Source organism: Gallinula chloropus (assembly GCF_964237585.1).
Source record: "Gallinula chloropus genome assembly, chromosome: 27".
In the NCBI taxonomy this organism is placed as follows: domain Eukaryota; kingdom Metazoa; phylum Chordata; class Aves; order Gruiformes; family Rallidae; genus Gallinula; species Gallinula chloropus.
The window spans coordinates 4436948-4457084 of NC_140112.1; the positions used below are offsets into that span (position 1 = coordinate 4436948).

At 52.3% G+C, this 20137-nt stretch overlaps 1 protein-coding gene across 1 annotated transcript in view; it reads left to right on the forward strand.

Moving 5' to 3' along the window:
* PLXNA2 (plexin A2) overlaps nt 1-20137 on the forward strand; it is a gene marked incomplete at its 3' end in the record, with an annotated part of 157022 nt that overhangs the window by 115161 nt on the left and 21724 nt on the right. Inside the window, exons 13-19 of the mRNA XM_084275874.1 lie at nt 5606-5757; nt 8863-8980; nt 12390-12526; nt 15072-15239; nt 16558-16651; nt 18489-18728; nt 18896-19039. Of these exons, the coding sequence (XP_084132000.1) occupies nt 5606-5757; nt 8863-8980; nt 12390-12526; nt 15072-15239; nt 16558-16651; nt 18489-18728; nt 18896-19039 (1053 nt within the window). The remainder of the gene's footprint in view (nt 1-5605; nt 5758-8862; nt 8981-12389; nt 12527-15071; nt 15240-16557; nt 16652-18488; nt 18729-18895; nt 19040-20137) is intronic.

Here is a 20137-nt window from a genome sequence, read left to right on the forward strand (position 1 = left end):
TCGGTCTGTTAATGTTCCTATGAGGAGTGACACTCGTACCAGGTGGGGAGGAAAGGCGATTTGGGTTTCTCAGTTAGCTCCCCTGGAAAGCCTCCCTTGCCCTGAGCGTGTGTCCATGCTGCGGGGAGCATGGGTGTAAAACACCATTGGATCCACATCGCCTGTGGCACTGGTGCTCCTGGGGCTGCTCAGCACACAAACCTCTGCCAGCTGAATAAGGACCCCAGTACAGGTGGGAGTTTCCTTTTCACTCTGCTTGGCTAAACTGGCTCATGCTCAGAGCCTCTGGGAGGAAGATACTGGATTCCTTTTTCCAGAGGAGGGGTGGAAACTGTAGAGACTGGTCATGCTGAGTCAGGGCTGGGGCTGACAGGAGGAGGATGTTGCTGAGGAGTGTCCATCCATCCTGCAGGGATGTTGCCAGGCCCTCAATATTTCTTAGACCCTCTGCCTTGCAATGTTACACCCTCAGAGGGCAGGTATTTCTCTTGTGCAGTGTGTTGGAGCTACAGAGAGGAGCTGCTGAGCCGCGGAGGCGGTACTGGCACTGACTGTGCGGGGACGTGAAAGCCTTAGGAAATGTTGGGAGTCTGTCCTCTCCTGGTTTGGGTTTTTGTTTGTGTGTTTGGCAAGTCATCCCTGTCTTTACAGAGAGATAAAACGAGCCTTAAAGGCTTGTTGGGATATTCACCTTGCCCTGCCAGTAGTCAGAACCCAAAGTTTCCTCATCCGAGTGCTGTTTCGCTTGCACAGGGTTATGCTGCAAGAACCAAAACAGCCTCTGCCTGAGATTTTCTTCACCGTTCAGACAGCTGTAAGTCTTAGATTTATTTCTTCATCCCTCCTTGAGTGAAGCAAGGAAGGCAAAAGCTGCTGTGCTCCAGCCAGCGAGTGACTTGCATGGAAGCCCTGCCAGGCTGGCTCTCTCATCTGGCTGCGGGCATGGAGCTGCCACTGAGTGTTTTATCACTGTCCAACTTGAAAGCAATCCTTTTGGTCTGTGTCCAAGGAGGAAAGAGCAGAGCTCTGCTGGTACAGATTTCTTTTCTCCATAGCCAGGTCTGTGTCTCAGCCTTCAGAGCAGGAAGCACGGGATGCCTCGCCAGGGGATGTTGTGAGTCTCAGGAGATTACCCTGAGTGGGTTTGGAGGGGAGAAAATCGAGTAGGAAATGGCTGGGCTTTCACCTGCAGGTTGGCTTGTTCCACAGTGAGGGTCTGGGATAGAAAATACAGGTTTCAGGGGGGTGTGTTGTCCTGTGGCCTCAGCTGGCTCTGGCAGCACTGTGAGCTGCTGTTTGGGGTTTTTCCTTGAACTCCACCTCCACCCTTCTCCTTGGGAATTCACAGCCCTGTTGTTTTTGATTTTCTTTTTCATGGAAGTCAGGTTTGGGGTTCTCACTGCAGAGAGCAGCAGTGGCCTTTTTCATGTGCTTCAAGACCCGCAGGTGGGAAGGATGCTGCACGGGGTAAAAGCTCTTGGGGAGTTTTATGGTGTTCTTGAGCAGTCAGGCTTAGGTAAAATGGCAAAACCCCTCCTGAAAAGTGTATGAGATTTGTCTCAGAAAGACCTTTACAGCCTTCATTGCTGTTGGGTCCTTTTTTATTGGCATTTGAGTTTTTTCAGTGCATTAGGTGCCATTTTTCTGGGAAGAGACCCCTCTGTCCTGCTGGGACAGACTGGCAGGTTTCACAGACTCACAGAGCTGTAGGGGTTGGAAGGGACTTCTAGAACTCATCGAGTCCAACCCCCTTCCAAAGCAGGGTCCCTTAGGACAGGTCACACAGGTAAAAAGCTCTCACAGGTTTAGAGCTCCCCTTCCCACAAGCACCAACACTGACACACTCAATGGGGAGCGGCGCTTGGTCTCATACCAGGGGCTTGCATTGCAGCCTGGACCACTCAGACCTAAAGATCCTTGAATCAGGGCTGTTCCCCACTCCTTTTCCTTCAGACAGCCAGTTTCAGCCAGTTTCACTCTTCCCATCAAGCTGGAGGTCAAGGGCCTGGCTCCCAGGCGCCAGTGCCCCCTGGGGATGCGCAGCTAGTGAGAAGAGATCACGCTTTAATAGTCATAAAAGTAAATGAGCAGCAGGAGCCACGCAGCCCCGTTCCTGAGCGAGAGGCCCAGCTGTCACCACCCGTGTCCCTTCAGCAGTGAGAAACTTCCCCTCGGTCTGTGGCCTTAGCAATAAATAAATAAGAATCAGTTTTCTTGCGAACAAGCGGCGCTCTGATCTCCTGTTCATTTATTTGCAGGCCTCATTAATATAACATCAGCGCAACAAACAGCCGAAGGGGGGGCAGTGTCAGGCTGAATAATGGAGTTGCTCTGCTGAGATAACAATTAGGTTCTGAATGTGCTATCAGCTAAGGCAGAGACAAGGAGGGATCATGCCGGGATAACAATGCTTATGTGCCGGTTCCCTGCTGGGCTCATCAGCTGGGATCCAGCTAGCTTAGAGTAGGATGGAAGAAGACAAAGAGGATGAAGGTGGATGACATTTTGGGAGGGGGGGGCAGGGGTTATGCCATTTATTCTGCACACCCTGACAGATGCCAAGTGGTTATTGTGCAGAGAGGGCTTCGGCTCATGGTTTGCCTCCAGCCCCAGAAGGAAAGCCCCGTCCAACCCTCAGCCCATCCCAGGTCTCCCTGTCTTGTGCACAGTCTTCTTCTGGAGGCTGAATATTGCTTTATATCAGAGACAGCAAGAGCTGAGGCTGAGAATACTTATCCTGTGTTGTTGTAGCAGTGTCTTCTGCAGGCTGGGGAGGGAAAAGTGTTGGATCTGAGGGGGAAACCTCCTGCATCCATCCCTGGGATCCCCTGGATCCCAGTCTCAGAGATCCCTTGCATCCCCACCTTGGTTTCAGCTAACAACAGCAGAAATGTAGCGGTGCATCTGTGTCCCTTACGTGGTGTAAGGGCAAGAGTAAGGGTAACGGAGCTCCAATCACCAACCACTTCATCTCCATGTTTGAATCCTGGCTGTGGGTAATACAGCATCCTGCACTTGCGTTCATCCTTTCCTGAGCAGTGGGAACGTGCTGTATGAGAGGCCAGTGCAGAGAGGTGAGGTGACCTGCTCAGAATAATTTGGGGGATCAGCAAAACCAAGGCCATGCCTCCAAGACCCCATGTTAGATCTTGGTGACTTTCGAGCTGCTTCAGTTCTGCAAACAACCTAAAGAAGTTCCAGCAGAGGTGCAGAGCCCTGAACAGTAAACCTTAAATTCCTGGTGATGGCTTTGGATTTCCTTAGCTGCCCTTTGCAGGCTCTTTTGTGATACCCCATAGCCCTCTGGGTGGAAAGCTGCTCCACTAAAGGATATTGCTTGAAAATGGGGAATGTTTCTTCCTAATAGTGTCTCTCCCAGACCAGAAATCTGGGATGTTGTTGCAGCCACCCTTGCAGCAGCTCCCCAGCACAACAGCAGCCCTGGGCTAAGGCAGACCAAGGTACCTACCCTGGGATGCTCAAGGTCCTTCCACAACACAACAAGGAGACCCAGGGATGCTGCCCTGTCCGGGTGATGCCCAGAGGCATCACCAGCGCCAGGATGCAACGGGACCTTTAAGACTTATCTTCGTTCTGCGATTTCCACTGAATCTCTCCAGCTGTAATTAATTGAATGCATCTGTTCTAACCCCGGGGCTGCTTTATGGCACAGTTACTTCAAAACTGTTCAATTAGCGGCCACTAAAATCTAGGTCGAGTGGAGCTCCATATTGGGGATTTTCCAGGTCAGGACGTTTTCAGAATGCAGCATGGGCTCGGCTTTGTTTGGTGGGGCCAGTTGGCTGCACTGGTTCTGGTGAGGTCAGGAAATGGCAAACTGTGATTTTTTTTTTTCCTTTGGCCGGTGATGAGACGATGAGCCCGGCGCTGTGAGTGCTCCAGCAAACACACTTCAGCATCAGCTGGAGCTGCAAAGGACAGTTGTATCTGTCAAGTCTGGGAACTGCTGCGTGCAGGTGATGCCCGACTAGTGATGTAAACATTGCAGGGCTTCAGGACTCGCTGTAACGCTGTATGAGGGGATTTTGCTGTGTCTTTCATGGGCACACGGTGCTTCATGGAGCTAAGTGGTACAAGGTGTGTTACATGGCACGAGACGCAGAGAGCAGCAGCACGACAGGGACCTCGTTGCAGCATTTCAGTCCCTGAAGGGAGCTTATAAAGAGGAGAGGAATCAACTTTTTAAAAGGGCAGACAATGGCAGGACAAGGGATTAAAGCTAAAGGAGGGAAGGTTTAAATTAGATACTAGGGGGAAGTTTTTTACAGAGAGAGTGGTGAGGGGCTGGAACAGGCTGCCCAGAGAGGGGGTGGGTGCCCCATCCCTGGAGCTGTTCAAGGTTGCTGCCCAGGTTGGCTGGGGCTCTGGGCAACCTTGTGTAGCTCCAGGCCTGGAGGTTGGTGTCCCTGCCTGTGGCAGGGGGTTGTAGCTCTGTGATCCTTGGAGTCCCTTCCAACCCAGGCCAGTCTATGATTCTATGTTTCTGTGACAATGTGGTGAATAAATGAGTGTGATGCAGTTAGAGTGGGGAGGGAGGGAGAAGTTAAAGCATGCACAGGGGAAGGAGGTGATGAGCAGCATAGGGGAGAGGGTCCTGGGGGACAGCAGGATGATCATGACCCACAATGTGCCCTCGTGGCCAAGAAGGCTGATGGCATCCTGGGGTGTGTTAGAAGGGGGGTGGTTAGTGGGTCAGGAGAGGTCCTTCTGCTTTCCTAACCCCCTGACACCCAGGGAACCCATGCTCTGAAGAAGGAGAAGGAAAAGCACCATCCATTGGGAAGCACTAAGGAGAGGGTGTTGAGTCCTTTGCCAAAGGCAGGGCTGGGACAAACAAGTGTAAACAGGATTTATCCATTAAATTAATTAAATTGCATTATTATGGATTATGTTTATTAATAACAGCTGTAGCATGAGGAAGATTAGTAACTCAAGAGCAACACCAGACCGGTGGCAGATTCAGGACAACTGTTGGACAGTCTTGGGTCCAAATTCTGTGACTACACATTATTGTAATTTATACTCCTAATTGAAGAGGATATTGTCCTTAATGAAAGTCTATAGAAGCAGAGATGATTATGGCTGAGGCAGGCTATAAACAGGCAGCTTTAAAGCACACACCTCACCCTTTAACATTTGTAAGTCATTTGAGGTGCCAACTTACTAATAAAATGTGACATTAACGTTCAGAGAAGAGCCAAGGCAGAAGTTGCAGTTCTCCAAAGCAGCAGGCTACTTCTGGAAGGTGACTTAATATCCTCTGTATATATAGAAACGGAGCCAGTCTCACCCTTCTGCAAGGCTTTCTGGGGGATGGCATTGCCCACGCCTCTCAGCCAGCTTAGGGACCTTGATGTCCTTTCTTGGACCACGGCACAGATGGATTTTCAGCATCCTTGGGCTTCCTCGAGCCATCCAGTGGAGTTGTGAGGAGGTGGCACTGGCCTGGAGGAGCAGGTGGGAGCCACAGGACTCCACCAGCCTCCCCGAGCAGCCTGCAAAGCAAAAACCCATTCCCAGGGCAGATCCGGGTGCTGTGGGGGCACCAGCTCAACTTCCCTGTGGTTGTTTTGTTTCCCTCTAGATCCTGACGGTGTCTGGCCCCCCGGAAGGAGGGACGAGGGTGACCATCCGTGGTGTGAACCTGGGCCTGGACTTCTCTGAGATCGCCCACGGGGTGCAGGTTGCTGGGGTGCAGTGCACACCCCTGCCCGAGCAGTACGTCGTCGCAGAGCAGTGAGTGTCCTTGCAGATCTCCCCCCGTGCCCACTGCGGGTCCCCACCGTGCACAAACCCAACCTCCAGCAAGCGCACAGGACACCCACAACACACCCAGACCCCGGGCACCACCTCTCCAACCCTTCCCAAGGGGTCTGGAGGTGGATGGTGCCCGGACCAGGGTGTGCCAGTCCCACACCAGAACGGGATGCTCTCTGCTTGTGGGGAGCCGGGGGGAAGGTTAAGCAGCCCTTTAAGCTTTCATTAAGTGTTCTGTATCCTTCCCCACCACCATTCCTGCTGTGCTAAGCAACTTTTCTGATGAGCACCTTGCTGTTGACGTGGAGTCTCTCTGCCCCCTCCGCTCCCCAGCGCACTTGAAATTCAGGCGGCGCTGCGGGCTGCGCGCAGCCATTTGTTAGGCGGGTGAGGCGGTGACAGCCGCTTAATCCGAATGGGCCTCTGCTGGAGTCACTTCATTTGTTTCACTAAGGAAAATGTCAACGAAAAATTAGAAAATAGGCATGTAACAGAGGAGGGTGAATAAACCTCCCGGAGTGACACATGCTCCTGTTGCTGTTTGGGAGGAGGGAGAGGGTTGTTCTGATGTAGCCAAGGTGCAGATGGGGGTAGGAGGTCATTTGTGCAGGGTAGGAGTGATATGTGATGTCTCCCCTTGGGTTGTTTAGTCTTTCCCGATGAGGATTAGGGTAGCATCCTGGGTAGGGGGGCTGCAGAGAAGCCCAGGGCCATGAGTGGCCCCAGCAGCAGGGATCTCCCAGCCCCAAAAAGCAGACATCTCTGGTGATGAAATGTATTTGGTGGGTCCCAGCCTGATCCCTGGCATAGTGGAAGGATGTGTCACTAGTACTTCTCGGTGTCATTTCCCCATCCGTAAGACAGAAGTGACATGAACCTCCCCTTCCCAAGGATGTGTACAGTATATCCAGCAATCACAGGGCACGCTGGGCGTATGGAGCATCCCTGGTGTCACTGCAGAAGTGGCTCCAAGCTCCACACCGCTCCTCCTGTCACTGCTGGTGATTCGGGCTGATCTGATTGCTGAGCAGCATTTTGGTTTATTTTATTTTTCAAATAAAGGACAGAAGATTGTCAAATTATCCTCCTTTGATGGTATGAAACCCTGATTTTATAATCATGACTCTAATTACGGCTCTTGAGCTTTCAAAGTTTGTTAACATCATTAAAACATTTACCCTGGGCAGATAACAGCAAGCGTTAGCATGAGAGCTGCCTTTTAAAGATGAATACAGATAAAAGGACCCTCTTAAGGGTTCTGTGGGCAGACTGAATTCCAAGACAGTAATGACTCACCATATGCTCCAGCCACGCAATCTATCAGCCAGCAATTAGGTTAATGTTGGTGAAAGGGCCGCTTAGCCCTGCAATCAGCACCCCACGGCTCTGCCGAATGCATCATTTTGTAACAAGGTACCTGCTGGGAGTTTGGCTTTTATCAGGAACCCAGGTCAGGGGGTACCAGGGTGGTTCTGCCCTGTCCTGTGCCCAGGACTGTATGGCAGCTGCTGCTTTACTGGCAAACACTGGAGTAGTCGGTGCTTCCCCCTGTACATAGTGCTTGGTGCATCCTTGCTTCTTGTGGCTCTCCTCTCCTGCCTGTGGGGTGTCAGGAATCCCTCACCTTGCTTTGTTTGCCCATGGGCTGGCAGGAGCAGAGGTTGCTGCTCCCAAATGCCAGCCCCCTCCCCACCTCACCCACCGCTCAGCAACCCTGCCTCCTTGCCCCTGCTGCTGGTTTGCAGGAGGAGACGTGCTGAAGGAACAGGCAGGGGAGAGAGAGGTGCCCGGGTGATGTCTGGTGGAAAGGCAGCGAGGAGCACGTGGCAGAGGAAGGCACACAGCTGAGATGCTTCAGGTCCCTTTCTCCAAAGGCACCGTCTCTCTAGGCAACCCGTTCTGATGTGTGGCAAGAAGGGCTTCTGCACATTACACCTCCTTACTAGCGTGTGTGTATTTCATTAGGCCTCCCGGCACCACCTGGCCCTGCTGTCTGTGGGTTCTTCTCTCCTCTAGTTGCTTGATTTTCTCTTATTTGTAGTGACTGTAACGCTGCTGAAGGCAGCTGGAACGCTGCTGCCTTCCCAGATCGGAGCCTTTCGTGCATCTGCACGTGATGGGCAGAGGAATGAGCAATTCCCCTGCTGCTCTGCAAAAGCACCTTCAGCCTCACTGGGGAAAGGATGCCCTGGCTCTTCCTCCAGTCTGGCTCTCAGGGCAGAACACAGACAAGCATCTCCTCGCTGGTGTTACTGCACACGCTTGCCCTCAGGCAGGGTACTGAGGTTCCCCGTGCCTGGCAGGATGCTCTTGAATTTGTCTTCCCAGCGTTGCAGTGGGAACAAGCAGGATCCATCCCTTTTGGCACAGCTGGAGAGCCCTGCCAGCTGACCTCCCCAGAAAAGTCCTGCTGGCATGACCAGCATGTGCTTGCTCTGGTCTCCAGTAGGCATTACACTCAGGATTTTTGGATTACACCCCCAAGGGGTGCATGATGAGGGTTTCTTCACCTCCCAGCCTGGCTCAGTGCGGTTAACCCCAGCACCTCTCCCTGTCCATACGGGGCTGAGCTGTGCCATGAGAGGGACACGAGCTCCATGGCTTTTGATGCCACCAACTGCTTTTACCAGCATCAGTCTGTTCTGCACCAGCTGCCCTGGCTCCCCTGTGAGGGCTGCTCTCCGTGGCCATCTCTATCATCCCCGGGCAGGTCTCTCCATTTTTGATTAACTGGGAGACTGCAGTGTGAGCTGTTCCCTTAATGAACTCATCTGTTACTCTAAGGACTTCGCACTCACTTTGCTACTGGCTAATATATTGCCATTAGTGCTCTGCTTTGCTCTGGAGTTTACAGCTTGTAATAATTATGTCTAATTTTGATTTTTTTTTTCCTTCCCTTTAAATTACTACATGGGGTAAAAATAGACTCAGTAATTAACTTCTTCCAAAGAGGCAGATATCAAAGTTAAAGAGGGAAGGGGGGGGGAAAGAAGAAGGAAAAAAGACTGTTGGCCACACGTGGAGCAGCACGGGGCACTGTTGGCACCTCCTGCCAAAGCCTCACTGCGGCATTTCTGCTTCCAGGATCGTCTGTGAAATGGGGCAGGCGCTTCCAGGGATCAGCTCCGGCCCAGTGCTCCTGTGCATCGGAGAGTGCAAGCCCGAGTTCACAGCCAAGTCAGCCCAGCAGTACATGTTCGTGGTGAGTGTCCCGGGGAGGAGGGGGGGGACGGGGCAGCACGTGTCCCCCACGGGCACAGGCATGATCCGTGAGTGCATGTGTCACGTGAATGGGGTTCTGCACCAGAAGGCAGGCCTGAATCTGCCAGCTTTTCCCAAGCTTTTCCCCACAGCTTGGCATGATTTGTTGGTGGCCCAGGCAGTGAGCCTGGTTTTCGGGATCTAGGAGCTCGCACAGGTCAGGAGTAAAGAGGATTTAGGTGGGAACCTCAACCCAGGGCTCACACCGCTCTGCACCTCCAAAACAGAGATGACCTCCTCAAAATTGCTGGGCTCCCCTGCTCCTTGCAAAGTGGTTTGATATAATCCCAGCAACACACAGCCTGCTGAGGAATGGGAGTTGGCACTCGACCTCTCCTGTTTGTGGTGAAGGGACTTGGTGACTGTGGTGCTTACTTAACCTAGGGTTGATTTGCTGACCTGCAGCTGTGTCCATACATCTGTGTATACGTGTAGAGGCACCTTTTGGGTGGACACAGAAACGCACAACAGGAGAGCTGGCACCAAGCTCCATCCTTCTGCAGCTCAGGTTCTGAAGTCCTGCTAGAAATTCAACTGCTGCCTGCGAACACTGAACATATCTGGGTTATTTTCCATCTCTGTAGATGTAGTTTTTTCCCTCTGCAATACCCTTTAGGATGGAGGGACAATTCTGCATCCAAATATTTAGGGATTAGGGGTTTTTCCTCCTCCAAGGATGCTGGTTCAGTGCAAGCTTTCTCTCCTAGCTTAATGGAGAGCTCCTCTTTGGGTTGGTGGGCTTCCACTTGCTTGAATGGGTCATTTCTTTCTGTTGTTTAATTAGCAGCCTTTTGATTCATAAACTTAAAAGCCACAGCTGGGGATTCTCATATCTCCAGTTTTGCCTAAACAGGGCACTTCATCCAGCCACATTGATTTTGTGCTCAGAGGGATCTGTATGCAGGGAAATGCCAGCACTTACCAATTGCTCGCAATTTGTAAACTAATTGAGAGATAAATCAGGCCAACCCCTGCCACCCTCCCCAGCAATGCAGGCAGCACCCTCCCCTGGGATTTCCTTTATCCAACAACATAGCAGGGGGGGTGCAAAACATCAGCACATCTTGCTGGAAGACGCCAGGACCCCCCCTCATCATCACGGGGCCCCGGATTTGCCGTTCCTGAGAGGCAGGTTCCCATGGATGGAAGGAGGATGCTCTCCTGCTTTGCCTTCAATATTAACCAGGAGCCAGCAGAAGGTAATTGCAGAGATGAATCTTGGAGTGGTACCTCACAGCGACCTGATGAGCATCTGCTTGAGCGTTATCAGCCTTGGCATTGTTGCTTCTGATTTTCAGCACTTACCCTGATTATATCATTTCTTCTTCTCAGGAGTCTCAAACTTCCAGCACATCATTCCCTATTGTTAGTTGGCCTCTATTTTTCTCTTTAGTGCCGCCACAGATTCCATTAGGGCTGGTTTGTGCCATTAAAGTCAGTAGTAAAATTGATTGGTACCTTAAAGCAGAGCTCTGTTCTGACCCTGAGAGGGTTCATGCCTTGGTGAGCTCATCTGGTGCCTGACACGGCGCAGGGGCGATGCTGTCACCTTAATTACACCCGTTTTATCTGGGGAGGTGGAACCTTGGAGCGGGTTTGGGTCTGTAAATCTGTCATAGTTATCACCCAATCACAAGGTGGAAAATTCTCACTCAGGTTTCATCCCATGGCAGCCTCACCCCAGCCTTGGGAGCTTTTGCAGGTCTCTAGGATGGGCCCTCACTTCTCTGGACCTTTCCCTGTTGCAGGAATGACTGCTCAGGGTTACAGCCTGAGCTTCTAGTTTTGGCAGCACCTTGAATTTCCAAGGCTGCAGAGCTTAAACAAGGTGATGCTCCCCCCAGAAACAGATTCAGGTAGCCAGGAGGTGCTTGTAATTCACTTTGAATGCAGAAGAGGGCCATGCTTTCCAGTATGCATGCAGCTCTGTTACTGGTGTGTGCCTGGGAACTGCTGGACCTCACAGGCACATTAAGGAACTGCTCCTTTGTGTCCCTGTGCTCCCATGAGCAGACTGGGATGGGGCAGGAGGGTGGCTGGGAGTGGGCTCTCACTGCCTGATGTTCACAGCATTGCTGCTTGTTCCAAATTGACCTTGGGAACAGCCCTCAGGGTTGGGCTAGAGGCTGAAGGAGGTTTTCAGCATACACTGAGCATCCTTGGGAGGTTTCTTGCCTTTTGGAATCTCTGCTCTTGGTGGTATGAAATGCTCCCAAGCCTGCCTGGTGTAGTAAACATCACTGTTACCATTCATGTTGTCTGATATCCCATTAGCTGGGATAACTGTAGAATATCCTGAGCTGGAAGGGAACCCATGAGGATCATTGAGCCCAGCTCCTGACCCCAGTGAAGATAAGAGCTGTGAGCTGACCACGGCCAGTGGAAGGATGAATCTTTCCCTCCAGCAACATCATTCCCTAATTATCCACAGCAGGATGGATGCCTGGTGTTCCCTGGGCTGTTCAGGGTCAAACAGGCTTTTTTTTTTTTTTTTGGTCTAAGCTGCTTTGGCAAATGCTCTGGCACCCAGAGAACACATGTTGCATTGTGAAAACAGTAGAGAAAACAGGACAAACTCACCAAGTGCCAAGCAGGTGGTACCAGGGGAGCGGAGCTGGGAGGCTGCCAGCCTCTGTAGATGAGAGTCATAGGGAGGGTAATGGGAAAGCATTAGGAAAACAATTTGGTAATATCCACTGATTGAAAACAAATAAAAAGGTACCTGCTTTCTGCAAATTCTATTAAGAGGCATAAATAGCTCTCCTGGTGCAAGGCAGGGTAAAGAAGGGGCACTGCTGCAATAACATCTCTGGAAAACATCAAGTGGGATCTCAGTTTGCCCTCTAAGGGCATCGTTCCATCAGGGATGGGAAATCAGCTCTGCCCACAGTGCTGTCACTGGTGGGACCTGCTGGCTCTGCCTTTGGTTAGAGCTGTGCTGTGTCTCCCATTGCTGGGGGGGGTGGGGGGGTTCTGATGCTTTGCCACACTGGCAGACTCTAAACATTTGGGTTCAGCTTTCCAGTGTGGCACTTCACTTGGCTTGGGATGTAATTTGAGGGTTGAAACTGTGGTGCAGAGAGCTCACCTGTGTGGAAGAGCATTGTGAAGGCTGATTGTGAGATGGTTTTGTCGAGGGGCCTCTCTCTCAGAGCTGGATTCCAGAGTTTCACAGGAGATTTGCTGGATGTCCTGGACACATCCCCATTTTGCATTTTCTTTCTAAAAAGGATTTCCCTGCCCCACCAAAGATGGGAAGGTGCTCAGAGCATGATGCTTCTCTGGCACAGCCCTTGCACCGAGAGCTCTCCTCTGAGAGCTCCACTGAGCTTGTCCTTTTCTTTCTCCAGACTCCAGCAGTGAGTTTTCTGAACCCCAGCCGTGGTCCGGAGTCAGGAGGGACGATGGTGACCATCTCTGGGCACTACCTGGGAGCTGGCAGCCGCGTCTCGGTGCTCCTGGGAAACCAGACCTGCGAATTTTACGGGTAAGGGGCCAGCCTGGGCCAGTGCAGGCTCCTGCCGTGCCTGTCCTGGATCTCAGCACCACCCCACCCTGTACCTGCTGTAGCCGAACACGCAGCCAAAGTTCATCTGGGAATCCCTGAAGGCTCCCGTTCCCTCTCTCATTGCATGAAGCCATCTTCTCTCTTACTGCTACTGAGGCAGTAAGAATACCACTGCTGCAGGTACCTCAACCCTCCTAGAAATGGTCCCGGCAAGGGGTGGGCTTCTGCAAGGTGGAGCAAAGGAGGGATCTGCAGACACCTTCTGCTGAGCAACTGGCACAGCCATCAATCTCCTTGGGGATTTCTAGGGCAAATTTGCTTTTTACCCAGCAGTGTAAACAGAGAGTTGACATTTGCAGGGTTTAATGGGTTTTCTTGGGGCTTAGTTAAAGAAAGACACGTGCAGGATACATCTGTGTGCATCCTGTACACATCCGTACCCCTCACCAGATGGACGTTGGTGCCCCGAAGCAGCTGGCAGTACGTGGTGTAGAGCGTGGGCGCAGCAAGGACCTGAGCAAAGCAGTGTGATGTGCAGAGGGATTCTGCCTCTTAGATCCTCACTCAGGCTTCCTGGGAGGAACCAAGGAAGCTTTTGGGAATGTAAAGACCCCTGGAGATGAATGTCTCATCGGGAAGACTGAGATGTTCTCTGGTACAGGAGCGATGGGTGTTCAGGCGTGGGAGCACCTTGGGGTTTTAGCAGTTCTAGGTCTGTCCTAGAGCGGTGCTAGAACACACCAAGGCATTCAGGTGCAGATGGGCTCTCTGGGGGGTCAGGCACTGTAGCCATCCATCAACAGTTCTTCCTGTATCAGAAGCAAAGACACCAGACTGCATCCTTGGGTGCACACAGGTGATGGCATTACCAGAAGCAGCCAGCACACCGGCCCAGGAGCAGAACCAGCCCTGAAACGTAATCCCCTCAACACAGGGTTGTGTTCAGGCAACCCACAGATACCGACCTGCAAACCCTGGAAGAGTTTGGCATTGTCTGTATGTTCTAATTACAGCAGGCAAGCAGAAACTTAAACAAAGCGAGCGGCAGTGTATGAACGGCCCCATCCTTCATGTGGGGTCACGCTGTGCACTTTGTTTTGCTTGGACTGTTCTGAGGCAATGAACTTCAATTGTACTCGAGGGTGTGGGGGAGCCTGATTAGATGAAGCAGCTTCTAATGAGATTCACTCTAATTACAGCTTCCCCCGTTCTCCCCTCTCTGATCGGAGGAGTGGGTAGATTCACCATGACGACATAATAATAGCACAGAAAGCTAATTAACCGATCACAGGGAGCTGAGAGCAGCTCTGCCAGCAGCGATGCGTCACTCTGGATCTCACGCCAGAGCTAAGCAGGCGCAGTGGAGTCTGGCAGGGCTGAGCAGCTGCGCCGGCACGGGACGGGAACGCTGCGAGACTCGGCGAGGAGCATGGAGAAAGGCGCCCCGTGCACGAGGATGCCTTCATGGTTAAATTAAACCTAGGTGGAGAGGGAGAGTACGAGGGAGGGAGGGATGAGGAGGGCAGGGAGGGACACACACTGTGCAATTGCATCGCTAGAAACAGCCAAGTCAGGTTTGTGTCGGGTTTTAGAAGGTTGGTTCTGGTCCCTTGGTAGCGGTAGACAGGCGTGCCAGGAGTGAGGAGGATGAGGATGGTGAGCACTGGATGTTCAGGAGTGCCAGCTTTTTATTTAAGTGCCAAACTGTCCGTGAGGCACTGAAGACCTGCCTGCCTTCTCCCTGTGAGAAAGCAAAGCTAAATGAGCCATGGAAGCAGCACGGCCTCATCAGCAAGTGGAGGGGCAGGTTTGGGCAGGCAGGATGGCCCCTGAGCAGCCTCCCGGGACTGTCTCTCCAGCACTTCTCCTGGGAGCAGCACCCAGGCTTGCCACAGAGCAGTGCAGTTCCTCGCAGCTCTATCCTGGCAGTGGGAGTGACACCGCTTGTGTCTCATTCCCCTTCTCCATCCACCCATCCACCAGTGCCTTTGTGCTTTGACAGCCCCGCTGCCTCGACCTTCTCCGGGGCTGTGATGGAAGCAGATGGTCTGTTGTGTCCGTCCAGCCAGCACCGAGGCTGAGGTCAGCCCTGCTCTGACGGGGAGACAAAGCTGGAAGGCAGCGGTGACGGTGGCATCGCCCTTCCCAGGCGGGGCCTTCGCGGGCTCCATTATGCTGCTCACAAGGGTCCGTGTGTGCCGTGGGGTGGGGAGGGGAAGAATTTGGCTTTTGAGTGAGCTTATGCATCCCATTTAAAAAGCAGCCATCTGTTTTCACACGCCCAGCAGAAGGCAGCGGGTTCACAGAGGGATGCGGGTGGCTGCGGTTTGGCACAGAGTAATTTCAGGGAGCCTGCCCGTGCCAGTGCAGCCCTCCTGCCTGCCTCGGGAGCTCATCCCCTTCGCAGGGCTTGGGATGGACTCACAGCTCAGCCTTTTTGTGAGCTGCCCCACGTGCCAACACACAGGGTCCTTCTCTGCCCCAGAAAACCTGTTAACTCTCCCCTGGCTTCTTTCTCACGCAGGCGATCCATGAATGAGATCGTGTGTGTGTCAGCACCTTCAGCCCACGGCCTGGGGGCTGTTCACGTCTCCGTCAGTGTCGACCGGGCTCAGCTGGAGCGGACGCTGCAGTTCGAGTACATCGATGACCCGAAGGTGCAGCACATCGAGCCCGAGTGGAGCATCGCCAGGTAACACGAGGCGCAGGCAGCGGGAGCAGGAGCCAGCTCGCCCGGTCTGGGTCTTGTCTCTCAGCATACGCTCAGTGAGGGGAAAAGAGGCTGTTTGGAAATGCACATCCCGCCCAGCATCCTGGATTTGTCAGTGCTGGGTGTCTGCAGCATTTGCATTTACCAAAACGTTGCTGGAGCTGTGATTACCAAGGCAATTACAGCAGCAGCAGTCTGCACCGAGATCCTGGGAGCACAAATAGAGCCCCAAGATCGCTTCCATCTGCCGAAGAAGTGGTGCACAATTGCTCATTAAAGGCTCCTTCTCGTAGTTGTGGAATAAAACAAAACCAGCAACCACCAAGAAAAGAAAAAGCTGATGCTAATCAAAATGTACTGTTTGTCCCAGATTCGCTGCTAGGAATGGGGCGGCTGGCGCTGTCACATCACTGTGACGTCGTTGTGGCTGCTAAAAACCCTGGGCCACGCTCATCCCCCGGTGTTACGTTAATGGTTGTGCTCACAAGGGCTGTAACACAGCCCTTCATTTCAAATTCCAATTATTTTTTAAAATTGCTCATGAAAGAGGTAAGAGCTTCACAGCAGGATCAGCGAGGTGTCTGCTTGGAGCCCAAACTCAAGATTGCCTCTGGCTTGGGCTGGGATGGTTTGCTGGGGGGTGCAGGATGAACAGAGGTGGTCTGAAGGGAGCAGCTGGGCTCTGCTTTGCAGGGGGGAATCTGGGGTGAATCGGGGCTGCACTGCTCCAGTTAACACATGAAAGGAGAAGCCAAGAGTGAAAGCCTTTGCTCAGGGGCACTGGCTGTAGGAGAATGGGGGTACTGTAGCCCTGGGGGGTTGGGTCCTCCCTGGGCCTGCTGGCACCCGATGCTCTTCATCCCTCCCCAGCTCTCTGTGACAACTTGCTGCGTCTGCAGTCCAGATGAGAGTGCACGTCAGTTCCTTCAGTGCATGTACCATTTATCGTGTTCCCTAAAAACATGACTCTGTAAATCATTAAACACTGTGACTAATTTATTGTCTTACGTATTTAGTCTCAGCTCAGTTGATTCCTTTGGTCCCATTTCTCATCCTGCCGCCTTGCGATGCTGTTGGGTGGGAGAGGGTGCAGGAGGGAACCAAGGGAACCTGCGAGACGCTGCTCCCCAGAGACTCAGGGAGTGGGTATTAATCCCCACTGTCACCCAGTGCCTGGAGTATCTGCAGAAAACATCTTCCTGAGATCAACAGGCATCCTTATTGTCAAGCACAGGCTCTCTGCACACCCCCAGCCCCTCCTGCCCAGTGCATTAATCTTGTGTCTCCCGGTTCTCCGCAGTGGATACACACCTCTGACCATCACCGGCTCCAACCTGGACGTGATCCAGGAGCCCAGGATCCGTGTCAAGTACAATGGCAAGGAGTTTTTCAATGTAAGTAGTGGCTGTCAGCGTGGTGCTGCTGGGTTGTGCCTGGGAGCATCCCTGTGCTGCAGCACGGCAGGTCCCAGCCACCCAGATGCACATGTGCTCTTACTGGTGCCAGTGGTCTCTGCGGGGTGAGACTTGCTGTGGTAAAAGGTGCTGAGAGGGAGTGTTTCCCTCGACTTTCCCAAACTGTTAGCAGCAGGACATGGGGGCCATGGAGAGAAGGGTGCTGACACACAGAAATGGGAAATGGTGGTAGCTGCCAGAGAGTGTTCAAATCTAGAAACAGGCAAAGCTCCATCACCTCAGGTTCTATCTTGGATGGAACAACTTGTTTCACTCTTGAAATTCCCCCTTTTATCAGACCCCCTGAGCCCCAAGAGCTCTCCTCTCCCCAGCATCCCTCCCTTGCCCATTCCCAGCTCAGCTCCACAGGCCCTTTGTGATGGGAAGCCCAAGCAGTGCTGTCCCCATCGTCCCCAGCTGCTCTGTGCATTTTAGTCTTGCTCTTTCTGTAAAAGCCCAGAGCCAGGCACTGAGCTCTGCCAGCTCCCAGCCTGTTATGTTTAACTAGTCTCTCCCTGGATGCCTCTCTATAAATAAACTCCTATTGCTGCAGCTCAGGGCTCAGCAAGCCTGTACCAGCCCGGGGAGGGAAGGAGAGAGGGGAACCACTTCTGAGTGAGAAGCTTTCAGGCCACTTTTGCAGCTTGTGAGGCAAGGGGCTGCTTCCCCACACCCTCCTTGCCGTGTGAAGGATGCTGGCTGTGGGGATCTGGGGATTTCAGTGAAGCTGGATGTTGTTTTTATGCCTCCTTCCCCTCCTCCCTCTGTCATCACCCTGATGTTCCCAAAGGATGGAGTTGGTAGCAGGACTCATGGCTGATCTGGAATGCCACCTCTCTCTCCTGTCTGTATTTTTTCAGTCCAAGAGAGAGAAATTGAGATGAACCCTCAGCTAAAGGGGAACTAAGCAATGTTCCTGTGTGCTACGAGTAAGAATTGTACCTCCAGGACCTGCAGGAATTATATTGACCAAGTAAAACTGAAAAATATTGTTCTTATGCAGTGATCTTTCTGACTGAATCTGTATTATCTTGGAAATGGCAAATCATTTAGCAGTCTTTTCCTATTCCCTTTCTCCCTTCCCCTCTGAAGACCTTTTTCATCTGAGCTCTTTTTAAAAAGACATCTAATTTTGTTGTTAGCAGTTGCAGTTATGCTGCTACAAAAATAATTCTGAAGACACGAAATTGAGTGAAATTAAATCTTCCAGTTATGGAGGGAGGCCAAACGATTGGGCTCTCACTGCTTTATAAGGCAAGAGTCTCATAAATCAGCCAGCTCCCTGCTTCCAGGGCTGGAGGAGCTGTGGGTGTCCTCAGCCTGGTGGGAGATGACCTTTGTCTTACCTGAAGCCCATGAGTGTCGGGTGATGGGTCCTCTGCCTCACTGGCATTCAGGAATTGCCTCTGATCGCTGGTTTGGAGGAGGGACCAGGTATCAGCTCTGGGTCTGTTTCAAAGCTAGCAGTGCCAAAGAGGATGCAACTGGAAAGGAAAGGGAAGGGGAAAGAAAGAAAAAGGGCTGAGTGATCTGCTAGGTGAGCCTCTAGCTCAGGTTGAAGCTCGCTCTCCATGGCTGCACCAGTGCTGTTGTGCTGGCTGGAGGGGAAGCACGTTCCCCCAGACTACAGCCGTAAGGCATCAACTTTGGATTAACTATTTCCAACTAAACTTGAATCCACTGAACATCCCAGGGAGTGTCTAATGAGTCAGAACGTTGTCCAGGTCAGGGTAAGGTTTTTTTCCCTGCTGTCTTTCAAAGCATCACCTTCCCACAGGTCTGCAAGGTGGTGAACGCCACGGCGCTGGCGTGCCTCGCTCCCCCCCTCACCGCTGAGTACCGGCCCGGCCTGGACGCCGTCGAGCGGCCGGATGAGTTTGGGTTTGTCTTTAACAACGTGCAGTCCCTCCTGGTCTACAACGACACCAAGTTCATATACTACCCCAACCCGACCTTCGAACTGCTGAGCCCAACGGGGGTGCTGGAGCAGAAGCCGGGGTCACCCATCATCCTGAAGGTAAGGAGACCCTTAGCCAGTGGGAAGAGGCAAAGTGATCCTAGAGAGAGGGGTTTTATACCCCCTTTACTAGTCGGAGTCCTTGCCCTTTGCACAGGCTGAGGATGAGATGCAAGCTGGAGGAATGGGCTGCGGCTTTGTACAGTCTTCTCTCCCCTTGTCCCTAGGGCAGAAACCTGTGCCCACCCGCTCCGGGGGGAGCAAAGCTCAACTACACCGTGCTGATCGGTGAAACACCCTGTGCCGTCACCGTCTCCGAAACCCAGCTGCTGTGTGAGCCACCGAATCTCACCGGGCAGCACAAAGTGATGGTGAGGGACCAAACACTCTTATCAGCATCCCTTCTTTCCCTCCTTCCCAAACTTTGTCCTCCTCCTCCTCCTCCATCCTTTGTCCTCCTCCATCTCTCTGCTCAGACACTGAATGCAATTTCTCGTCTGTGGATCAGTATTTGAGAGTTCAATGGCTAATTGGAAGCTTAAAATATTGATGTGGATTAGCACAGAGAAACTTCTTATTCCCTCCCTGAAACTCACTGCCTACTATCAGAACCTTCTAGAAGGAATAGATCTTTCTGGTAGTACCTTCAGCCCCAGGTACCACCCTGTCTGGGGCTGCTTGCCTGTCCCTTCAGACCACTGAGGAACTACAAGGGAGGAAGGGACTTTACTGGTCCTTGTAGCCAGAGCTGCTCTGCAAACTGGATGGAAAAGTTTGGCCTTTTCCTGAAGCAGAAGCAGCCAGGACAGCTGGACACTGGGCTGGTTGGATTGACCATCTCATCCAGGCTAAACAGTTGGTGTCTTCTTCTGCTTCTGGTTATTGCTGCTTCCTTTAATCCCCTTGCAAACCAAGCACGAGGCTGTTAAGATTGTATTTGGGATCCATTTCCCTTTAAGTTCAGCATCCAAAACATGCTGAGATTATTCCAGTATGATTCATGGACGTGTAACCTGTCTGAGACCATTTGCACCCGTGGCCAGGGCACATCCCAGAAAAGCCAGTCCTGGCATCAACCTCCCATTAATGCATTTGCTCTGTTGCTTCTGCATGGGGCTCTCTCTCCCCATCTCTCCTGTCCCTTCCCAGTGGCTCTGGTTTCTTGTCAGTGAAATTATCACTGGGTTGCTAATGCCCATGGTTTACAAAGGGAGTTGAAAGCTTATAAAATGAAAGTCAAATGGAGCCATCAGATAATAAGAACAAAGCTCAGATAGCGAAGGGCTGGCACATTTATCATGAATTGAAGCCTCATGGTGTTCACATAAGCTGCACCCTTTGTGTATGAAGGCAAACAGAGTTGTATAGTCTTGGCTGAAAGAGATGCTTCCTTAAGGGTCTGTACAGCCGGCACAGTGTGTGTCCTGGATGGGAAGGATGGGGCTTTGGGACAGGCTGACACCCCTACC